This window comes from Natrix helvetica (assembly GCF_964273705.1).
Source record: "Natrix helvetica genome assembly, chromosome: 8".
NCBI classification, from domain to species: domain Eukaryota; kingdom Metazoa; phylum Chordata; class Lepidosauria; order Squamata; family Natricidae; genus Natrix; species Natrix helvetica.
The window spans coordinates 14187919-14206951 of record NC_138559.1 but is presented as its reverse complement, the minus strand read 5'-3'; the positions used below and the strand labels follow the sequence as shown (position 1 = coordinate 14206951).

The window sequence follows — 19033 nt, the reverse complement described above, 5'->3', positions numbered from 1 at the left end:
GGAGCCATAATGAGCAAAATCCTGTTTTCTTTTCTTATTTTTGTCTTCTGATACTAAGATCTGCATATGTTTGCCATATTGGATATTATCAAGGGCAATTTTAATAAAGTTTTAGCAGCTGTGTTCCATATAATTTTGCTGTTGAGCTGTGAAGAAACTATATTTTTTGTACTAAGCAAAAAAAAAATCAACTCCAGGCATAATTGCAAATTATGTCTAATTGCATTTCCATTCAATGAAGGATGAATAAAGTATGCAAATTAAATACCTTATCTAATTTGCTGTCATTTTGATACTGCCTATCTTCAGAATGAGGCAAATATTAAAAAATAAAGGTTTCAAAAATAGTGTTTTTTATTGCTACTGAAAAGAGAAGAAGATACGACATTAAGGAAATTAATTGTCAGATACACAACGATGACAACTGTGGAGGCTTGTACTAGGAAAGTATCCAAATCAGGTCTTGAAGATTTCTGGGTTTATTATTTTTAACTTGCTTGCTTTCATATTTACAGCTTGCTTAGAGAGTCAAACCCCCGTTTTTTTCAAAAGGCACCTGGAAGCAAAAGTGGAATGTCATTCCACCAACTGCACAACATAGGATGCCAATGCCTTCAAGTCTCACTCAATTTTTTTACCTATCACAAAATTGTGGAAGTGGTTTGCAACTGCATTCTCCCAAGATGTTTTTTGCGCAACTCTCCAATAGTCCCAAAGGTGCTTTTCCAGAAAGCAACTGGACTTTCTTGGGGTTTTTTTCCTTGAAAACATTTTACTTCTCATCCAAGAAGATCTTCAGTTCTCCAGTAGCAAAAAGTTCATTGCAATGTTTACTGCCAGGATCCCTGTGTGCTAAGTAGTAACTTGTCAAATTGCTAGTTCCCAAATAAGCCATGATGGATGAATTTATACAACTTGCCCAACCAGAAATATGTCTTCTTATAGTGAGAATGAAAGAAGGTATTTCTGAAACAAACAAAACGTTACAAAGTTATGATATTTATGTAGTTGCTTACAAAGCACATATAAAACCCTCTCGTAATGGAAGTTGGGTATGACCTTGGGGGATGAAGGGAAGATATGCAATCTGAGAAGAGAGGCAGGAAGCCTTAATGACTTAACCATCAGAAGAACTTAGGAAGACCACCTTAATGGAAGTTTGTTCTTTCAGACTTGCAACATTCTGTTAATGTAGCCTTACAATAAAGTTGAATTCGTTCATCTAGTTGTGTTTCTTGTCCAGAGGTCTGACAATGTTTTAGATTTATGAAGACAAGTTTTGATGTCTATTTGGTTGCAGAGGGAATAACAGAACTCAGTCTCTTTGCTTTTTGGTTTACTGGTTCCCAGCTCCCGCTTAAAATAAATAAGGAGAAATGTAACAAACTATTTTTCCTTTATTTGGTTGGCAAAATATGCATATTGCTTTACTCTCCTGAGAATGTTCTGTACTCTCTGCGTAGGAAAGGATGTTCCTTAGAACAACACATCTAATTTGTTCCATAAAGGTTTGTCAGTTCTTTTCCTTGAAAAACTAAAAATAAACTATCTAACTAGCTATTAATCCATACGTGATTGTTAAAACATGTATATTTTTCTTTTTTCAGTTGAACCTTTAATACTTCTCATTTATTGCCATCGCTTTCATGAGTGGTTCCTTGGACATCTCATGCTTCCTGCTTTAGTGAATTCCAGTCCTCTGCTGTTTGTTTCTCTTTTGTTGATTAACCTTCTGGGTGTCTGCATCAGAGACAACCCAGTGTAGTTACCATAGAAACCAGTGAGTTAACCCATCCTAGCACACATCACCAACAGATTCAAAGAAGTCCTAAAAACAAGAACAAAAAACACAAACCAAATCACAACACAAACCAATCACAACTCCAAATCAGTCTAAGGGACAAGAAATCCCAGCTGGAAACTGAGGCCTGTTTCAGATATTTTGGGGGATTGCAATCCCCAAATATCTGGAAAGCACCAGATTGGAGAATGCTGCTCTAATCTAAACCCACTCTCTCTCTCGTATACACATATCGTACTATATCTGACAGAAAGCTTATGGGGGCAATCTGAATTCCAATGGAAACTTCTTTCAACCAACCTTTAGAAGAAGGTGGATATATTTTAAGTGACTGTAACCAGATTACTCAATTCCAGATTCTGCCCTTCTTTGTGTTGGAGGTTGTGTATCAGTTGTGGGTTTCAAATTTTTTTAGAACCTCTTATGTAGGTGTGGCCTGCTTTGTAGGAGTGGCTTGCCAGCCATGTGACTGAGTAGGACAATCATGTGACCAGGCAGGCGTGGCAAACTTGTAAAATGTGGTGAAACTCACTTAATAACGCTCTTGCTTAGCAACCAAAATGTTGGCTCAGGAACTCTGACATTTGAAGCATGCAAGGCTTAAAGCTGTCAAGTTACAAGACCCTTGCACCCCTAACCCTTTAGGAAAAAAAAACCCAGGGGTGTTCAAACTTGACAGCTTTAAGATTTGTGGACTTCAACTCCCAGAATTCCTCCTCTCGCTCTTCATCTTGATGATGTGCGGACGGGCGGGGGGAGGGAGCTGGAACCGGTTCTAAACGGCACTGTAGATTTGTGGAACCTCTTCTATAGAACTGGCAGGAACCCACCCCTGTTGTGTATGTATTAGTATTTTTGGGAAAAGGTATCTGTCCTAAGCAGTGATTAGTGCAGTAGGTTTTCTACCTATAACTGAAAGGAGATTGATTTACAGGACACATAGTGTAGAGTGAGACAAAGTCTAGCACCTAGCTAACTCTGTCCTACCAGAAGTACAGTCAGAGAGCATTTACTCCATATATATGAGCCTGAGAAGAAAGCAGTTTCTCAGACAAAGAGTATACAGCAGTTATATGCCAGGAAAAGTAAGTGTTGATGTCTTTCCAAAGGAGCTCTCTACTTCACAAAGATTCATGCCAGAGGTCATTTTAATGATTACTGAATACATAGATTCAACATCTAGAAACTGGAGATCATGATTATGAACAGTTTTGAGAAACAAACATACATTGACCAGATCAAGTATTTCTAAAATACAGTTTTACTAGAGATCACTCTTAATTTAAGGAGAATCTGATAAATCTATAGAACTCTTCTCAGGTTCTTGGTCATCCATTATGCAGAGCTGGTTGGGATTTTGACAGGTGGTGACCAAGATGGCTTCGTGGATGCTTTGGGCTACATACTCCAAATTCCTGGAGTTTATGCTGCAAATGTTCATCTGCCCATTGGAAAGAAGGTAGATATGCTTGTGCTTCTCTAGGAACTCCACTTGGGAGGCTGGCAAAGAAAAAGAAATGCTTTACTTTGATGGATCTTCAGCTAACAAGAACATTTTAGCTTAAATAGGAACAATATGTCCAGCTGGTTTGTATGAATTTCTGTGAATTTTATGCCAGAAGACTGGCAAACATCTAGGAAACCTATCCATGGAGATTCTCAGTCATCCAGCCATGATTGTCCCAAAGGTGCTTTTTTCAAAAGGCAACTCGACTTTCTTGGGTTTTTTTTTTTTTTTGAAGACATTCTGCTTCTCATCCAAGAAGCTTCTTCAGCTCTGGATGGTGGGAAATGGAAGGGTTTATAGTCCTTGCAGACAGCCAGTCATTGAGAGAGAGACATTGAGGCCACTTGGAGATTCATCTATGCCGGAGTGGTACAAATGGATGTGGAACCTTCTTGGAACTGCTGAAAGGACAGTGTTGTAGACTGGAGATAGATAATGCTGTATCCCTCCCCGTCTGTTGAGAGAGGGCTGTTCAATTTTGACATTGATGGCCTCTTTCACCCAACAGCCCTCTCTGTCCAAAATGTGGACTTTGCTGTCTTCAGAAGAATGGCCATTGTCTTTTAAATGCAGATGGACTGCTGAATCCTGTCCCTTATCATAGACTTATCCAAGTGGCCTCAATGACTCTCTAAAAAGAATGCAAATGACCAGCTATCTCCAAGGAATATAAATCCTTCCATTCTCCACCATCCAGTCAGAGCTGACGAAGCCTCTTGGATGAGAAGTGAAATGTCTTCAAAGAAAAACAAGGAAGTCCAATTGCCTTTTGAAAAAAAGCACCTTTGGGACAGCTAGGAAACCTCCCTTTAATGGAGGAGGAAAGGCATTTTGATCTCCGGGGGCAACTCTTCAGCCCACATCCCAAGCCCTCTCCAGACAGCTACCAAAATCAGCCAGACATTTCCAAAATTCAGAGGGGGAAAACACAAGAAAACTAATAAAAACCTACAATGGGTATAACATACTTTATAGAAAGACTTCCATTTGTATTCCAAAATAGCAATGAAAGCAATAAAAGAGGATTGCCTTCAGAACAGAGCTACATTCATAGCTCAGTCTTTTGCATGATTCGTCTGCCCTCTGTGGATTTTGCTTTCTGCATTCAACCCATTCCTGGCTATTCAAAGGTTGCCCATTCCTGGATCAATATCGGCATTGCCAGATTTGGGCAGCAGAAACCTGAAACCTGAAGCAGAAACCATGTCTTCAGACAATAGGTATGGGAACCTCCAATGGTCATTTAATTTTTGTAGCCAAAATGTAATATGAATAAATTAAATGCATACATTTACTTAGAGGGTCCTTGGATTATTTGTCTTTCCCCATCACTCTCTGGATGCAACCAACCATCGTAGAGCTAATTAACTGAGAGTAATTACACCTTAACCACATGGAAATATGTGGAACTCTATTTGCTTCTAAAAAAAACCTTTTGATTTTTTTTGATACCTGGTTAATAAATGTTATTAAAAAAATAAATGTTATTAATTTTTGACGCAGAGCTTCAGTTTAGAAATATGAGTCAAAGTTGAGCTGATAGGATTCTCAGATCGGATCAACCTTGTTAATCAAACTGAAAAGTCGCACGAAACTGCATGGTATCTCTTTTCAAATCAATCTGACAATTTGGAAGGGATGTTGCAAATGTGCAATAGCTGATTTTTTTTTCAGATCAAATTGTTCAGAATCAAAAATTTCAAATTATCATCAGTCCTTGAACTGAAGGATTGAATCAATGATCAGTACAGAATCCAAGGTTTTTATTGGATCAACATTGATTTTCCAAAACTCCACGGAAGATATTTATAGTTTGGACCGAGAAATAGGGAGTGGCCCAAACTTACCCAATGTCTCCCAAGGGCAGCTCTCCTATCACTAACTCCTACTGAGTTTATCATGAAGGAGTTGCATAGTTTCGATATACTTCTGATGCAGAAATGAAAAAAGAAGCCATATAGCAGTTAATGTTTTGTCAATCAGTGGTTAGGAAGATCTATCCTGGGTTTGTCAACAACTATTTATTGAATACTTACAATTCAATCCAATAAAGCTGTAGACTCCCAACTGCCTTGTAAGATGCTCCCAGGAACCTGGTGTTCCCAGAATCCGCAACTTCTCTTTCAACTTTTCCCTAATCAACATAATCCTCTTTACTAGTGTCTGAAGACTTTGTTTCCTAAGAAGGTTGGAGTTCAGAAAAAACAAAAGAAACCCATGGTTTGCAAACCAATCATGTCTATTTGGAACGGATCAAAAGTTTTATCTCTTATTACAGCAATTAGTTAACATAACAAAGCTGGGAAGAGTCTGTTCTTGCCAAAAAAAAAAAAGAGGACAGAACCTCCATCTGAAAGATGACTTTATTGCCTTTTTTCTTTGTCTACCCTCCTACCGAACAAATAGTTTACAACTTAAAGTATATTCTTGGATACTTTACTATAGCAGATGGATCATCACAGTCCCAAGGTGGTAATACAGAGAGCAGATCTCATGGCTAATATAAATTCAGATTGTCTGGTTACATGCCTTCCTTCTTACCATTCATAGAAATGATCAGGACTGGTCAGTACCATTGTGATCACCCGTGCCCCTAAGCTGGTGGGTCCAAACCATGTCACGGCTATTAGCTGAGCCAACTGTGAGTAGATTCGGATCAGGGTTTGATTGTCTGTTGTCACCACAATGAGGTTCCCCACTCGTTCATCTGCATGATAGAGCCAAGAAGATACAACACTGCAGTATTTAGTGTATTGTAGTTGAGTCAGTATTTCTTTGAAACTAGCTGTCTCTAAATATTCCTTCCTCCCCTAAACCTCTTAATATTAGGGTTCTTGCCATTTCATCAAATACAGAAATTATACAGAAATTATACTAATACAGATATTATAATACAGACGTGATTCTGATCCACTCTCTGTAGAGTTCACCGATTACTAAAAGAAGAGTTCCCCATGAACTTCATTTTAGGGATGGGGCCTTGGAGAGGAGTTTATCTTTCTTTGAGGGTAATATATTGTCCCAATCAGAAACAGAATCCACATCAGGAGGAGAACTGTTTTCTCTTCTTTCTTCCTCACCTCACAAACGCCAGGAAAAGCAGAGTTGGATTACTCTTGCCAGAGATGTGAACTGATGTTCAAGAAAGATTTTTTGAATTAGTCTAGGATCTGTCTAATTTCAAGGATGAAAGTGGTCTAGCCACCCAACATTGATGGATTTAATGTTGGATAGGCTAGACCACTTTCATCCTTGAAATTAGACAGATAGGTAGGATGACTCAGTGTCTAGCAAGGTGACTTCATGAGACCTACTGATACTAGGGATGACAGATGAACTTCTAGTTGTAAGACCTTCTGCAGAAGCTGTGGACTTTCAGAAAGAGACTGGACAAGCATTTGATTGAAATGGTATAGGGTCTCCTGCTCAAGCAGGTGGTTGGACTAGAAGACCTCTAAGGTCCCTTCCAACTCTATTATTCTATGTTCCTCCTTTCCTCCAATGCTTTTTGATAGGCATGCATTTTTATCCTTAACACAACAGAAGTTGAACCTGTTTAAGGGAGAGGAGCAAGAATATGTGCTCCAAATCAAGGATTGCCTGATCTCCAGGAAATGATGTGACAACAAGAACAGCTTCAAATTATTTAATTGCTGCCTGGCTGTTGCTGTGGCTACCTCTCTTTGCATCTAAGTCCTTGTTGGATTCTTTCGCTGGACAGCTTCCTCCCTACTTCAGCCTTTTTGCTTAGGACTCATTCTTTTTATGATGGACAGCTCCTCTGTTTTCCTGTTACAAGGAGGAATTGAGCCAAATAGCTTGGAAGATTAAAAAAAATAGTTTAATGTGAATAAAGAAGGCTTTATTATTGTTCAGCCCTTTTCATTTGCTATGTTGCCCACTGAGGGGAAAATTGATATAGTGATATAAGAATTGGGTAATGTCCAAAAAGACATGGATTCAAATAGCTCTTTGAAAACAATGCTTTGAATATGCTGAAGCCACCCTATACCCAGATTGGTGAAGTACTAGGAGTGATGCACAAGTCCTATTTTTTTTAAAAAAATCAATAATTTCTGGTCTAAGAACTGAGCCATTGACACTTGAGTTTGTGACATGCCCACAAGCTTTCCAAATCTATTAAGTAACATGAGTTGTTTGGCATCACAAAGCAATTTTGCAGAGCTCAATATATGACACATTAGAATGGCATCCATAGCTCACAGTCTTGTCTTTATCTTTGGATAAAACTATCCAAACCATAAATAACATAGTCACTGAGCATCAATGTATCAAAGGAAAGCCTGTAATTATTGTCCAAAAGGGAATAGATAAACTCTAAGGTGAACTTTTCAGTCTTGAAAATTCAAGAACATAATTTTCTTTTTCTTGTATTCAGAGACCCCTAGTGTTTGGGCATACATGTTGTTTGATATCTTTTTGGAGAGCATTTGTTTTAAGAACTAGAATGCATATGAACTTAGATTAATTATGCATTGATGTTCAATTATTTCCATTGCTACTTTGACAGAAAAGATCATATCTTATATGCAGACCTCTGTTTTCAATCTTCATGCCCTCAAATTCAATCTTTATATTTCCTTAAGTGAAAGAGAGCAGATGATGATAACTTGATGACTCTTCTTGAAATTTTGGAGAACTATTGTTAGTCAGGTAGTAATTTTGAGATCTATCAGGATCTGTAAAAGTGAGCCTTTGAGATTGTACAAGTTCTGATTAAAGTGGATGATAATGACAAATGTGTCATGCAGAAAATTTTCTGCACTCATGCAGAAAATGTAGAGAGTTGATAGCAAATACAGAAATGGCTTTGCAGGTAATCTTGATGAAAACCAGTGCAACTGGATATCTGTGCACTGTTGGGAACAAACTTGGAAATGCAATCCAAATGTTTGCCTGGTAAACATGTTTAGCCACTGAGAAAACAATCCTCCCTATCTGGGTTGCAAATACCTATGCACCGAGGTACATAATGATGGATTTGCAGATGGTTACTATTTCAAAGAAGAGAACACAAATTATGACTGGCTGCTTCATGGGTATATACCATTTCTAGAATCAAAACTAGGAATCTTCTAATGGAAAGAAACAAAAGGGCATCCAACTTCTTCATGTAGTCAAGAAAAGATAGTTGGTGCAGGTGATATAACAATGGCAGTATCATTTAGGTTTCAATACCACCCCAAAGTGTTTTACAGCATTTTCTGTGCTGTTTACAAGTTGGCATATTGCTCCAAAGCCAACAGCAAAGCCATGTTTTAAGGCACACGTACTTCCAATTTGTGCAGAGATTCACAAATGACATTTAGGTGGTCCCAGTTCCCAGATGTGTGGCAAAGAGGATTGAGAATGCAAACGCTTACCATATAAGCCAAAGTTTTTAGAAAAGGACTGAGCACATAACAGCTCAAAACCTTTGTTTACAAAGAGACGTACTGCCCAGGCATCTCTGTCCAGGTCTCCTGAAGCCAATCCTTGAGCTGAGACATCAAAAAAGGGGAAAAGGTGCCTCCTCTGGGGAAACAATGGAAAAAAAGAAGGGAAAGACAGCAGATGTCTTCTTATAAATATAGTTCGTTTGTTATGGTGAATGCATGTAATAGTACAATTTGGCATCAATGTCACCTTATGTTTAGCTTAGAAATTGCTCTTCACAGAGACTATGGAACTTTTGCAAGCAAGACAGACGAGATTATAGCCTTTATATCAAGTACAAAAATTATGTGGGCTGTCAGAAGGAAAAAGGTACATCTAACATTCATTTTGACAATCCCCAGTGTGTATGTCAAGTCTTGCAGGCTAGTAATTTTGGATGGGCATTGTCTAAAAACAATGCAGGAATAATGCCTGAGAATTGACACAGAGGCAACTTAACCGTCTCCATTCAAAGGAAAATAAACCCAGTCACTTTGTTCTAGAATATCTCAATCATTGGAAATGAGAGAAAGATGTTTTGCAGATAGGTAGTTTTCAACTTATGAGCCATTGTGTAGAGATCGTTTGAAATTAGGGTGAACCATCCAAAAAGCACTCATGACCCAGGTCTGAAATTCTGCTGGCGACACATCCATATGGACATGTGACTACATTTTGGGCAGTCAGCAACTAGCCTGTACTTATGGCCATTTACAGCATCCTGTGGTCATGTCATCATGGTTTATAATAAATGTGCTGAAAACTAATGTTTCCTTCTGGTTTTCGGCAAAAAATATCCCATAGCAAACGATGGTTTAACTTAATGTATATGATGATCACTTAGCGACCACAGAGTTCTCTTTCATGACTAATTAGGACCCTAGTGGGCAGGCTCCATTGTGGTCATCAGTTGATGACTACCTGTAGTATCTATTGTTCTGACTCAGGTTCAGTGCATTCATATTTTCTATGGAAATAATTCAATTATAATTTGAAGGCTGGTCATAGAAAAGAATCATTGCTTTTGCCATGCCACACACCTTTTTACTTTCAGAATATGTAGGAGGAATTAAATTGGAAGGGTTCTTAAACTTCAGAGATCTTGCAGTTCAGCCTAAGCTAACTCATTGTGGGTCAAGAGAAGGGTTCTAGATGGATGCATCACTTTTGCAAGATATAATGTAGTCTCTCTCTCTACATGTTGTGACATCTCTGGTCATCCTTCTCCCGATGTCCTCACTTGCCTTCATCATTGATGCAACTCTTCTCCATTCAGAGGGCTTCAAGCCAATTTCTTCAGGAGCATGCAGGCATATAATGGAGCCTTCTGGGGCATTCTGCAAGGACATTCAATACAATAGCTATCACTTTTGATGGGCAAGGATTTGGGGAGTAGGGCAGAAGGCTTAAAAGACACAACTGGGGGCAAAAAGAGATAGACCTACCAATGGGTTATTTACTGTAATTACTAACAGTTTTGGAAACAGCACAGATGATTCTAAGATGCTAGAAACAGTATACAAAGCAGGGGTGGGTTCCTGCCAGTTCTCACATCTTCTATAGAAGAGGTTGCACAAATCTACAGTGCCGTTTAGAACCGGTTCCAGCTCCCTCCCCCCCACCGGTCCGCACATCATCAAGATGAAGAACGAGAGGAGGAATTCTGGGAGTTGAAGTCCACAAGTCTTAAAGCTGTCAAGTTTGAACACCCCTGGGTTTTTTTTCTAAAGGGTTAAGGGTGCAAGGGTCTTTTAACTTGACAGCTTTAAGACTTGCACACTTCAATGCCAAAGTTTCTGAGCCAACATTTTGGTTGCTAAGCCAGAGTGTTGTTAAGTGAGTTTCATCACATTTTACAAGTTGGTCACGCCCACCCAATCACATGACTGCCAAGCCACTCCCACCCAGTCACATGGCTGGCAAGCCACTCCCACGGAGTCGCATGGCCAGCAAACCACTCCCACAAAGCAGGCCAGACCTACAGGTTCTAAAAAAAATTTGAAACCCACCACTGATACACAGGTATCTGCCTTCATGATGCGTAAGAGCATGGGGCAAAATTATAGATCCGTGATAGGGGATATATTCATTTTTTCTTCTGAAAGGTCTCCTAAATTCATATCCATGCCTATCCTATTAAAGTGTTGGAAGATGGAGAAGTAGTTAATCTTTTTTGCTCTTATCAGCTGAACTGGGGAAATTGTCAAATAATGTAATGTGATATAGGTCAACTTCCCACATTCCTAAAACCATGACTATGCTTTGAAAGTCATTGTTTTCTTCTTCTTCTTTTTGTAGAGGAGAAGAACACTCAGAGCCTGGGGGCTGAATTCAGCGGGTCATCAGCCTAGAGTCAATTAGAGTTAGTTCTCACAAATGGCCTAAATCCAACCCATCTTCACTTGACTCTTATCTCCTGCCCACTTAGTGCTGAATGATAATTGACTAGATTCTTGCGAGCAATAAATCTTAACGGCAACTTAACATATAGTCCTGATCCTTTGCACATGTCACAATGCCCCTGAGCCCAATGCTCTAACCACTACCCCAGATGTTTATAGGGATGTTGCTCTAACTAAGCATAGAAATTGTTGCTTTCTGGTACCTGCAGTTCTGTCACAAACAACTCTACGTCAACCAACAGCTTGATGGGATCCCAGTAACGGTAAGAACGAATGTCTGCAAAGCCAGCAACTTGGAATATGCAACCAAGAGTGTCTGAAAAATATAGGGATACCCATGAGACCATTTTGTGCCACATTATTAGGCAACGAAAACGAAATGCACAGGTACAGTATAGGTGGTACCTTGCTCAATAGTAGTAACTGTGAAAGGGATCTTGGAGTCCTGGTGGACAACCATTTAAATATGAGCCAGCAGTGTGCAGCAGCTGCCAAAAAAGCCAACACAGTTCTAGGCTGCATCAACAGAGGGATAGAATCAAGATCACGTGAAGTGTTAATACCACTTTATAATGCCTTGGTAAGGCCACACTTGGAATACTGCATTCAGTTTTGGTCACCACGATGTAAAAAAGATGTGGAGACTCTAGAAAGAGTGCAGAGAAGAGCAACAAAGATGATTAGGGGACTGGAGGATAAAACATATGAAGAACGGTTGCAGGAACTGGGTATGTCTAGTTTAATGAAAAGAAGGACTAGGGGAGACATGATTGCAGTCTTCCAATATCTCAGGGGTTGCCAAAAAGAAGAGGGAGTCAAACTATTCTCCAAAGCACCTGAGGGTAGAACAAGAAGCAATGGGTGGAAACTATTGAAGGAGAGAAGCAACTTAGAAGTGAGGAGAAACTTCCTGACAGTTAGAACAATTAATCAGTGGAACAGCTTGCCTCCAGCAGTTGTGAATGCCCCAAAACTGGAAGTCTTTAAGAAGATGTTGGATAGCTATTTGTCTGAAATGGTATAGAGTTTCCTGCCTAGGCAGGGGGTTGAACTAGAAGACCTCCAAGGTCCCTTCCAACTCTGCTATTGTATTGTATTGTATTGTATTGTATTGTATTGTATTGTATTGTATTGTATTGTATTGTATTGTATTACTTTTAATTTGGGCAGAACAATGTGCTGATAATAAATTATGAGATGTGACTCATAATTCAGTGATTGAGTGTATGATTTATCTTCAGAGGTCTAAAATCCAATATTCAATTAAAAGTAATCAGGTAGCTCCATTTAAGTCTATTGAGATCTACTTCATAGGAAAGATGAAAACATTTCACTAAATGAATCAAGGGTGGATAGTAGCTTTGTTATTTTGTTGTTCATGAAATTGGATATGGTTTGTTTTGTTTCCCAGGCTAGGGACAGGTGACAGGTGTGTTCTCAATCTCAATGTCCTAAAACACTAAATCAGTGCATGCATGATTTAATTACTACATCACTACAGGAAACATTTTATTGTTATTAGAGTTGTCTTTTGAAGCCCTCCTGATCAATCCAAGTCTCATTCATATGTAGATCTACACAGATACATCATTAATCAGATGCTTAAAGTGGTTTCTGCTATATTCTGAGCTCTAGATGGGAGATGAAAGTAACCACATAACCTTCCAACTTCTTGATTTGTTCTTGTTGTGTCTGATTTTCCTTCCCAGCAATATTTCCAATGGCTTTAAGTTTCAATTGTAGGACTAGGCCAAACCATAGGGATGAAAAAAGATATATTAGCTACCCAGTTGTGGTTCACCAATATAGATAATTGCTGGAGTTGAATTGTAGGGTCGGTACCAACGGTGCAAAAATTCAGCTCCAATCCACATAGCACCTGTCCCTCCGATCGTGTGAATACCACCTGCCTGTTTAGAGAAAATCAAGAAATATTTTTTTTATTAACTAATCATGTAGAAATGTCAGCTCAACGTTTCAAAAAATTAATTTTCATAGCCAGTGTTTTTCAACCTCAACAATTTCAAGATGCATGAGCTTCAGGTCCCAAAATTCCCCAGAAAGTATATTATGCAAACTCAACTAATGATGATTTGTTTAATAAGCCATTGTTAAATAGACCACTGCTTCGAACCAAAGATGAATGCAGGCAGAAAGTATGAAAGACAGAAGAAGAATTTAGCTACCCTCTTTCAACAGGCAACCTAAAAATTGATTCTGGACCAATAAGTATTGGGTTAGTGTCGATGACTGCAAGATTGAAGCATCTCTTCTTCCTTTCATTGGAGGAAGGGTTCTCACATTTGGGCCAAATCACAGTTTTCTTTGACAAGAGCAACTATGCAGGGCAGAGAGCTGTTTAATTTTTTCATGATTATATGCAAGCTGCTAATGGCCTTAAACATTCATTCCTCTCATGCCATGGCAACAAAATAAGCTGTCATAATTAAAAAGAAAAAGCGCCATTATTTCCAACAGGGACTCCAAACAAGCTTTTGAAGGTAATCAATAAGGAAAAATATATATTTGTTCCTTCCATATCTCTGTCTCCTAGGCATATAAATATCCCCATACCCTGTTGTCTAAAAAAGCCTGATTGTTCTTGCCAATAACCAGTTCCATGGCTGTTTTGGTGAACTCCACGATGCCCAGTTCTCTGATGTATTCATGATCCAAGGTGGGATCTTCAGGGATTTTCAACAGAATCTTTTGCACAACTGGTGGGATCCAGGTCTCATCAACATTATCAGTGTGGCATCCTGGGAAAAGCAACAGAGCTGGCCTGAGACATAACTACCAATGCTTCAGGGATGAAAACAGTGGCAGTCAACGTGCCGTTACTTTCATTATAAGCATCACTGCCTGAGCCTTTTGAACTTCATAGAACGAGGCTGCCAAGCTCAATTTCATCGAGGACTGCATCAGCATTATGGTTGCCCTCAAATGGGCCAGTAACCAGGTGACTGTGACTAGGTGGGCATGGCTGGGTGGGCATGGCTGGCTCGAAGCCGCTCGCTAGGTGTGGCTGACTTTGGACAGCTGGGATGGAATGGAATAAGTTGCACCATCTAACTCGTCATGGGGACAATTCGATGCCCCACAAGCTCCTCACCTCCCCAAACTGCTGGTAGCACACACACACACACACACACACACACACACACACACACACACCTCATTCCAAGTTTGGGGACTCCTTGGGGAGAGGGTCTTCTCTCCAAGCCTATGTATGATTGGCAGTTTGTAAGCCCAGATGTGGATAAAAGTCTCCAAGAATGGAGTGGGGTGGGGGGGGAGGGCGTGCATATGCACGTGTGTATGCACAGCACGCCAAAGAAGACATTCTTCCCATAATCCCAGACATCGTTGAAATTTCCCTGTTCAGTGTCCCTTCCCAGTAAAGCAGGAAGCAGAGGACAATGCTGCTGCGTGTGGAAGCGTGGAGGAGAACATTTGCAGGAAGCAGTTCCTCCGAGTCCAACTTCTGCCCTGACAGATCTCTGGAGAGCGAGAGGAGGAGGCAGCGGGGCAGCGGTCCCTGTTCCTGCACGAGGAAGGCTCAAAAGGGAATTGCCATTTCCAGTCATGTGTGATAACAATGCTGGCTGGTGGGGGCAGACTTCCCTCACGCGACTCCAGTGGTGGGTTCCGGCAGCTGCTACTGCCAGTTTGCTCAGAGGTGTGTCACGCGCACATGCGCAGTACAACTAAAATTGCTCTGCACATGAGCAGAAGCAAAAAACAAGATGGCGGTGTCTATGGCGCCGCCGGGAGAACCGGTTCGGTGGCATGGCAGTCCTGGGTCGCTGCCTGTTCCAGCAACCCAGGCTGCCAAGATACTACCGGTTCGGCTGAACCTGTCCAAACTGGTAAGAACTCACCACTGTGCAACTCCCTCTCCACCCCCTGCACCCGCTCCTCCTCTCCAGTGATCTGTCAAGGCAGAAGTTGGACTCAAAGGAAACTGCTTCCTGCAAACTTTCTCCTCAATGTTTCCACATGCAGCAGTGTCTTTCTGTGTCTCTGTGAGGGGCCAGACAAAGCTGGAAGGAGGATCTGGAGGTCCCCAGTGGAGGAAGGCGAGACTAGGGTGACTGCCAAAGCCTAGTCCACTAGAGAAGCGTGCAGGGCCTGCCGTCCCCAGTGACAGTCTTGCCCTGCTTGCCAACTGTTTTCCGTACTTCCCTTTCACCCAGAGCGAGCACCCGAACAGGCCATGTTGGGATGGGGCCAAGGTGGCAGGGGCTAGACCCTCGCTATCTCCAGGGCAGCCCCATGGGCTAGATTTAGCCACATTGGGGGGCAGATCTGGCCCATGGGCTTGTGTTTGATATGTCTGCCATAGAATAACATCTGTCTCCCTGCCCCTGAAGATTCATAACAAGGATGAAAATGGTAGTGTGATGTCGCCTGATGGTCATTAAGTGGAAATGCCATTACAGGAAGTACGCTGTGTAAAAATAGAGAAATCTCTCCTCTTCAAGTCATGCAAAACCCCTGCATATGATACATTAACATCTGTATCTCTCTGAAAGCTGAAGGGAAAGCGGATTGAATCCACCTAACCATTCTCTGAACACAGGCAGTCCTTGATTTGGCAATAGCACTTATACTGCTTCGCCGTGCTTTTACAGCCCTCCCTAAGCGGTTTACAGAGTCAGCCCATTGCCCCCAACAATCTGGGTCCTCATTTTACCCACCTCGGAGGGACAGAAGGCTGAGTCAACCTTGAGCCCGGTGAGATTCAAACTGCCAAGTTGCAGGCAGATGGCAGTCAGCAGAAGTAACCTGTAGTACTGCACTCTAACCACTGAGCTATTGCAGCTTAGAACCGTAATTGAGTTCAGAATTCGAGTTGTAAGCAGGTGACCGTGGCTGATTTTGGAACCCTTTTTGCACCAGTTTAAACACCAGTTTCCAGCAAAAGAAATATATTGTGGTTATGTAGTAACAGGATGCTGAAAAAGGCCATAAATTCAGACTAGTTGCCAAGCACCCACAATGCAACCATGTGACCATATTGGGGGAGATGGCAGTTAGAACTTTGAATCTGGATCATAAATTAAAGACGGCTGTAACATTGGATGGTAGCTACAGATAGTGAGGACTATTTGTAGCTACACAGCATAGGATAAAGGTTCTTCCCTAGTTTATATAGACCCTGGACTTTTAACACAAAAGGGGACCTCCTTTTCATGGAGAATTTTTTTAAAATTTAAATTTAGATATTGACCATAATGTTCAAAATAAAAAATATATACTAATCTCATGTGATCACCAAATGGGCCTTTTCCATTGAATGACCTTCCTACAGACATCTATCTCATACCTACATTATGGTCTCTCATTTTGCTATTTCTGTTAGCGCTTCATATTTTTCATTTTACTCTGTGTTGGTTTTATGTGATTTTCTTCGTTGCATTTGATGATGTATGTTGCAGGGACTACAGTTCAACATTGTCCCCATATCTTCATGCCTCCTGTTCTATCCTAAAGACTAAACATTCATCGGCTACTCATTGCGATTCTGAAAGACTGCCATTCTCACAAGATTCCCCAGGGAAACAACTGTAACCGTTTAGAGATTTTTTAAAAAAAAGTGAAATAGAACATAGAACATAAAATAACACGGGTTGGAAGGAAACATGGAGATATTCTGGTCCAACCCTCTGTCGAGCAGAACACCTTATACTAATTGGAACAAATGGTTATCCAATCTCTTCTTGAAAACGTCCAGTAATGAAGCAACCACAACTTCTTTAGGCAAGCCACCCCGATTGTTCTCAGAGTCAGGAAATTTCTCCTTAATTCTAGGTTGGATCTCGTCAAAGGTCTAATAATTTCCCACCCATTATGTCCTGCTCTCAGGCTCTTTGAAGAAATGTCCACAACATGGTTTAAAGAAACTCGATCTTATCATCAAAGTTTGTTGTGGATTATAAATCCTAGTAAATGTGAATCAACGTTGAGCCTTGGCAATTACTTTGACTTTTGGAGGTAGTTTGTCTTTGCCTTCTTCTTCCTAAGATAAAATGATTGTTCCAAGGTCACTCCGCTGGCTTTGTGCCTAAGGCAGAATTACGATCTCCTGTTCTCCCAATCACCAGAGAACCAAAATAGAGCTGCTTCAGATATGGACAGTACACTAAACCACAAACCTTAGTTACTGTGGTATCTAATAGGGCAGCATATACATGTTTGTCAATAGAGATTTCTTTCAAAATTGATATTCCGTATGAACGGGGCTCTTCGTATCTGAGAAAGAATTGGTTTACCTGCATGGCCAAGGCACACTTTTTGGGGTGAGGGATCTTCCCTGTAGACATCTAAGGGAAAGTCTACTGCCGTGGCCAAGGGAACATCCAAGAAGACAGAAAGAGTTGTCATAGCAGAGTTTTAGCTAAGACAAAAAACGATTTTTCAGACAGACTCTTGTTCTGTTGGAAACCTGGTCTACCAAGTTCTAGTACAGCTTGCAGAGTTTCTAAGGCAACTGTTTCCTGGGAAACCAAACATATTTGCCCTTCAACATTCTGAACTACGTAAAAGATAATGCATCAGATGGTTATCAGTCATGCTATCCTGCAAAAATGAACATATATTTGCTCATCTGGTTGACTGGCAGAGACCATGTGTCCACTCCTAATTCCACATATATCACCACACTAGCTTTAGATTTAGGCCTTGTTCACAAATTGTGTCCAACCGTAACATGGTTTAATTGGTTTTTGGTACAGCAACTGGTATGAGCCCAACTGATATATTTTGGAAGACATGTCTTTAAGCTCCATCTCCTTTGGTGACCTTCTCAAAACTGACACATTGAGGAGCTACTAGGATTCCAACCGCACAAATTCTCAAAGCTGCTGACTCCAAATTTTGGAAGAGGAGGAATCCAAGACATAGTTACCTAGCACTCTGCTTACAAGAGGCCTATAATTAGCCAATGACAGACAAACTTCCACAATTGTTGATAGATGTTTTGTAGTACAAATTCAGGTGAGCCCTATCCAAAGCATTCGCAAGCAGCAATGAAGCTACAGACACCTTACCAAAATCAAAATATAGAACACTACATTAGATTGGTCTATCGGACTCTCGTGCTCTAAACCAGCTCTTGTTCATAATATATTGCCGCTAATGCATATGGATTTAATGTTAGATGGGGATTATTTATTCACAATGAAACTAAAATTTTATTGTTTCTTGCTTCTGTAATCAGGTGGCCAGCACCAACTTAAATACCAAGAGGAAAGAGATGCTTTTAGAAGTATTTAGTAGGTTACATGGGAACAGAACTTTAGGCTTTAAATTCAACAGGGTTCTTAATCCACTAGGAACACTAACAAGGAAAATTTCCCTTTGGATCTAAGTGAAAGACGTTTAATTATCATTTTTAATTACCTAATTCTAATTCTATTTTTAATAGAACCTCAGGTTGTGCATTCCTGGGATAAACGTAGCTTGGGATGAGAAATAATGAAGATGCTGGGGAAAAAATAGAAGGAAGAATAGACAAACGAAGAGGTAGAAGAAAGATTAGTTGACAGCTTTTTTTTCTTAAATGGTACTTTGGTCCTATTGGCACAAAGTCTGGGAAGAAGTATTTCAACTTATTCCAAGAAGAGAGAAGGAAGGAAGGAAGGAAGGAAGGAAGGAAGGAAGGAAGGAAGGAAGGAAGGAAGGAAGGAAGGAAGGTAGGTAGGTTTTCTCTGACAGTTTCCAACATTGTGTATTGACCTCTAGCTAGCATTAAAGATACCATGCTAAAATCTGTGTGGCTCTTGTCCAATTCAATGAGCTGGACAACTGGAGTTCTAGGAGTCCTGCCTGAGAATGTGGCAGCCCTTTATTTAAAGTATATCATATAGTATATCCTATCCAAAT

The 19033-nt window shown here is 40.4% G+C and overlaps 1 protein-coding gene across 1 annotated transcript; it reads right to left on the bottom strand.

The window, feature by feature from the left end:
- Positions 1 to 3083: 3083 nt before the first annotated feature.
- On the bottom strand, positions 3084 to 17533 carry GOT1L1 (glutamic-oxaloacetic transaminase 1 like 1; the record flags this gene model as incomplete). Its single annotated transcript, XM_081960712.1, has 8 exons — positions 3084 to 3301; positions 5345 to 5487; positions 5850 to 6015; positions 8693 to 8843; positions 9989 to 10081; positions 11350 to 11462; positions 13753 to 13905; positions 17422 to 17533. The coding sequence occupies 8 exons, from the start codon at positions 17531 to 17533 to the stop codon at positions 3084 to 3086; spliced, it is 1149 nt and encodes a 382-aa protein (XP_081816838.1).
- Positions 17534 to 19033: the final 1500 nt, after the last annotated feature.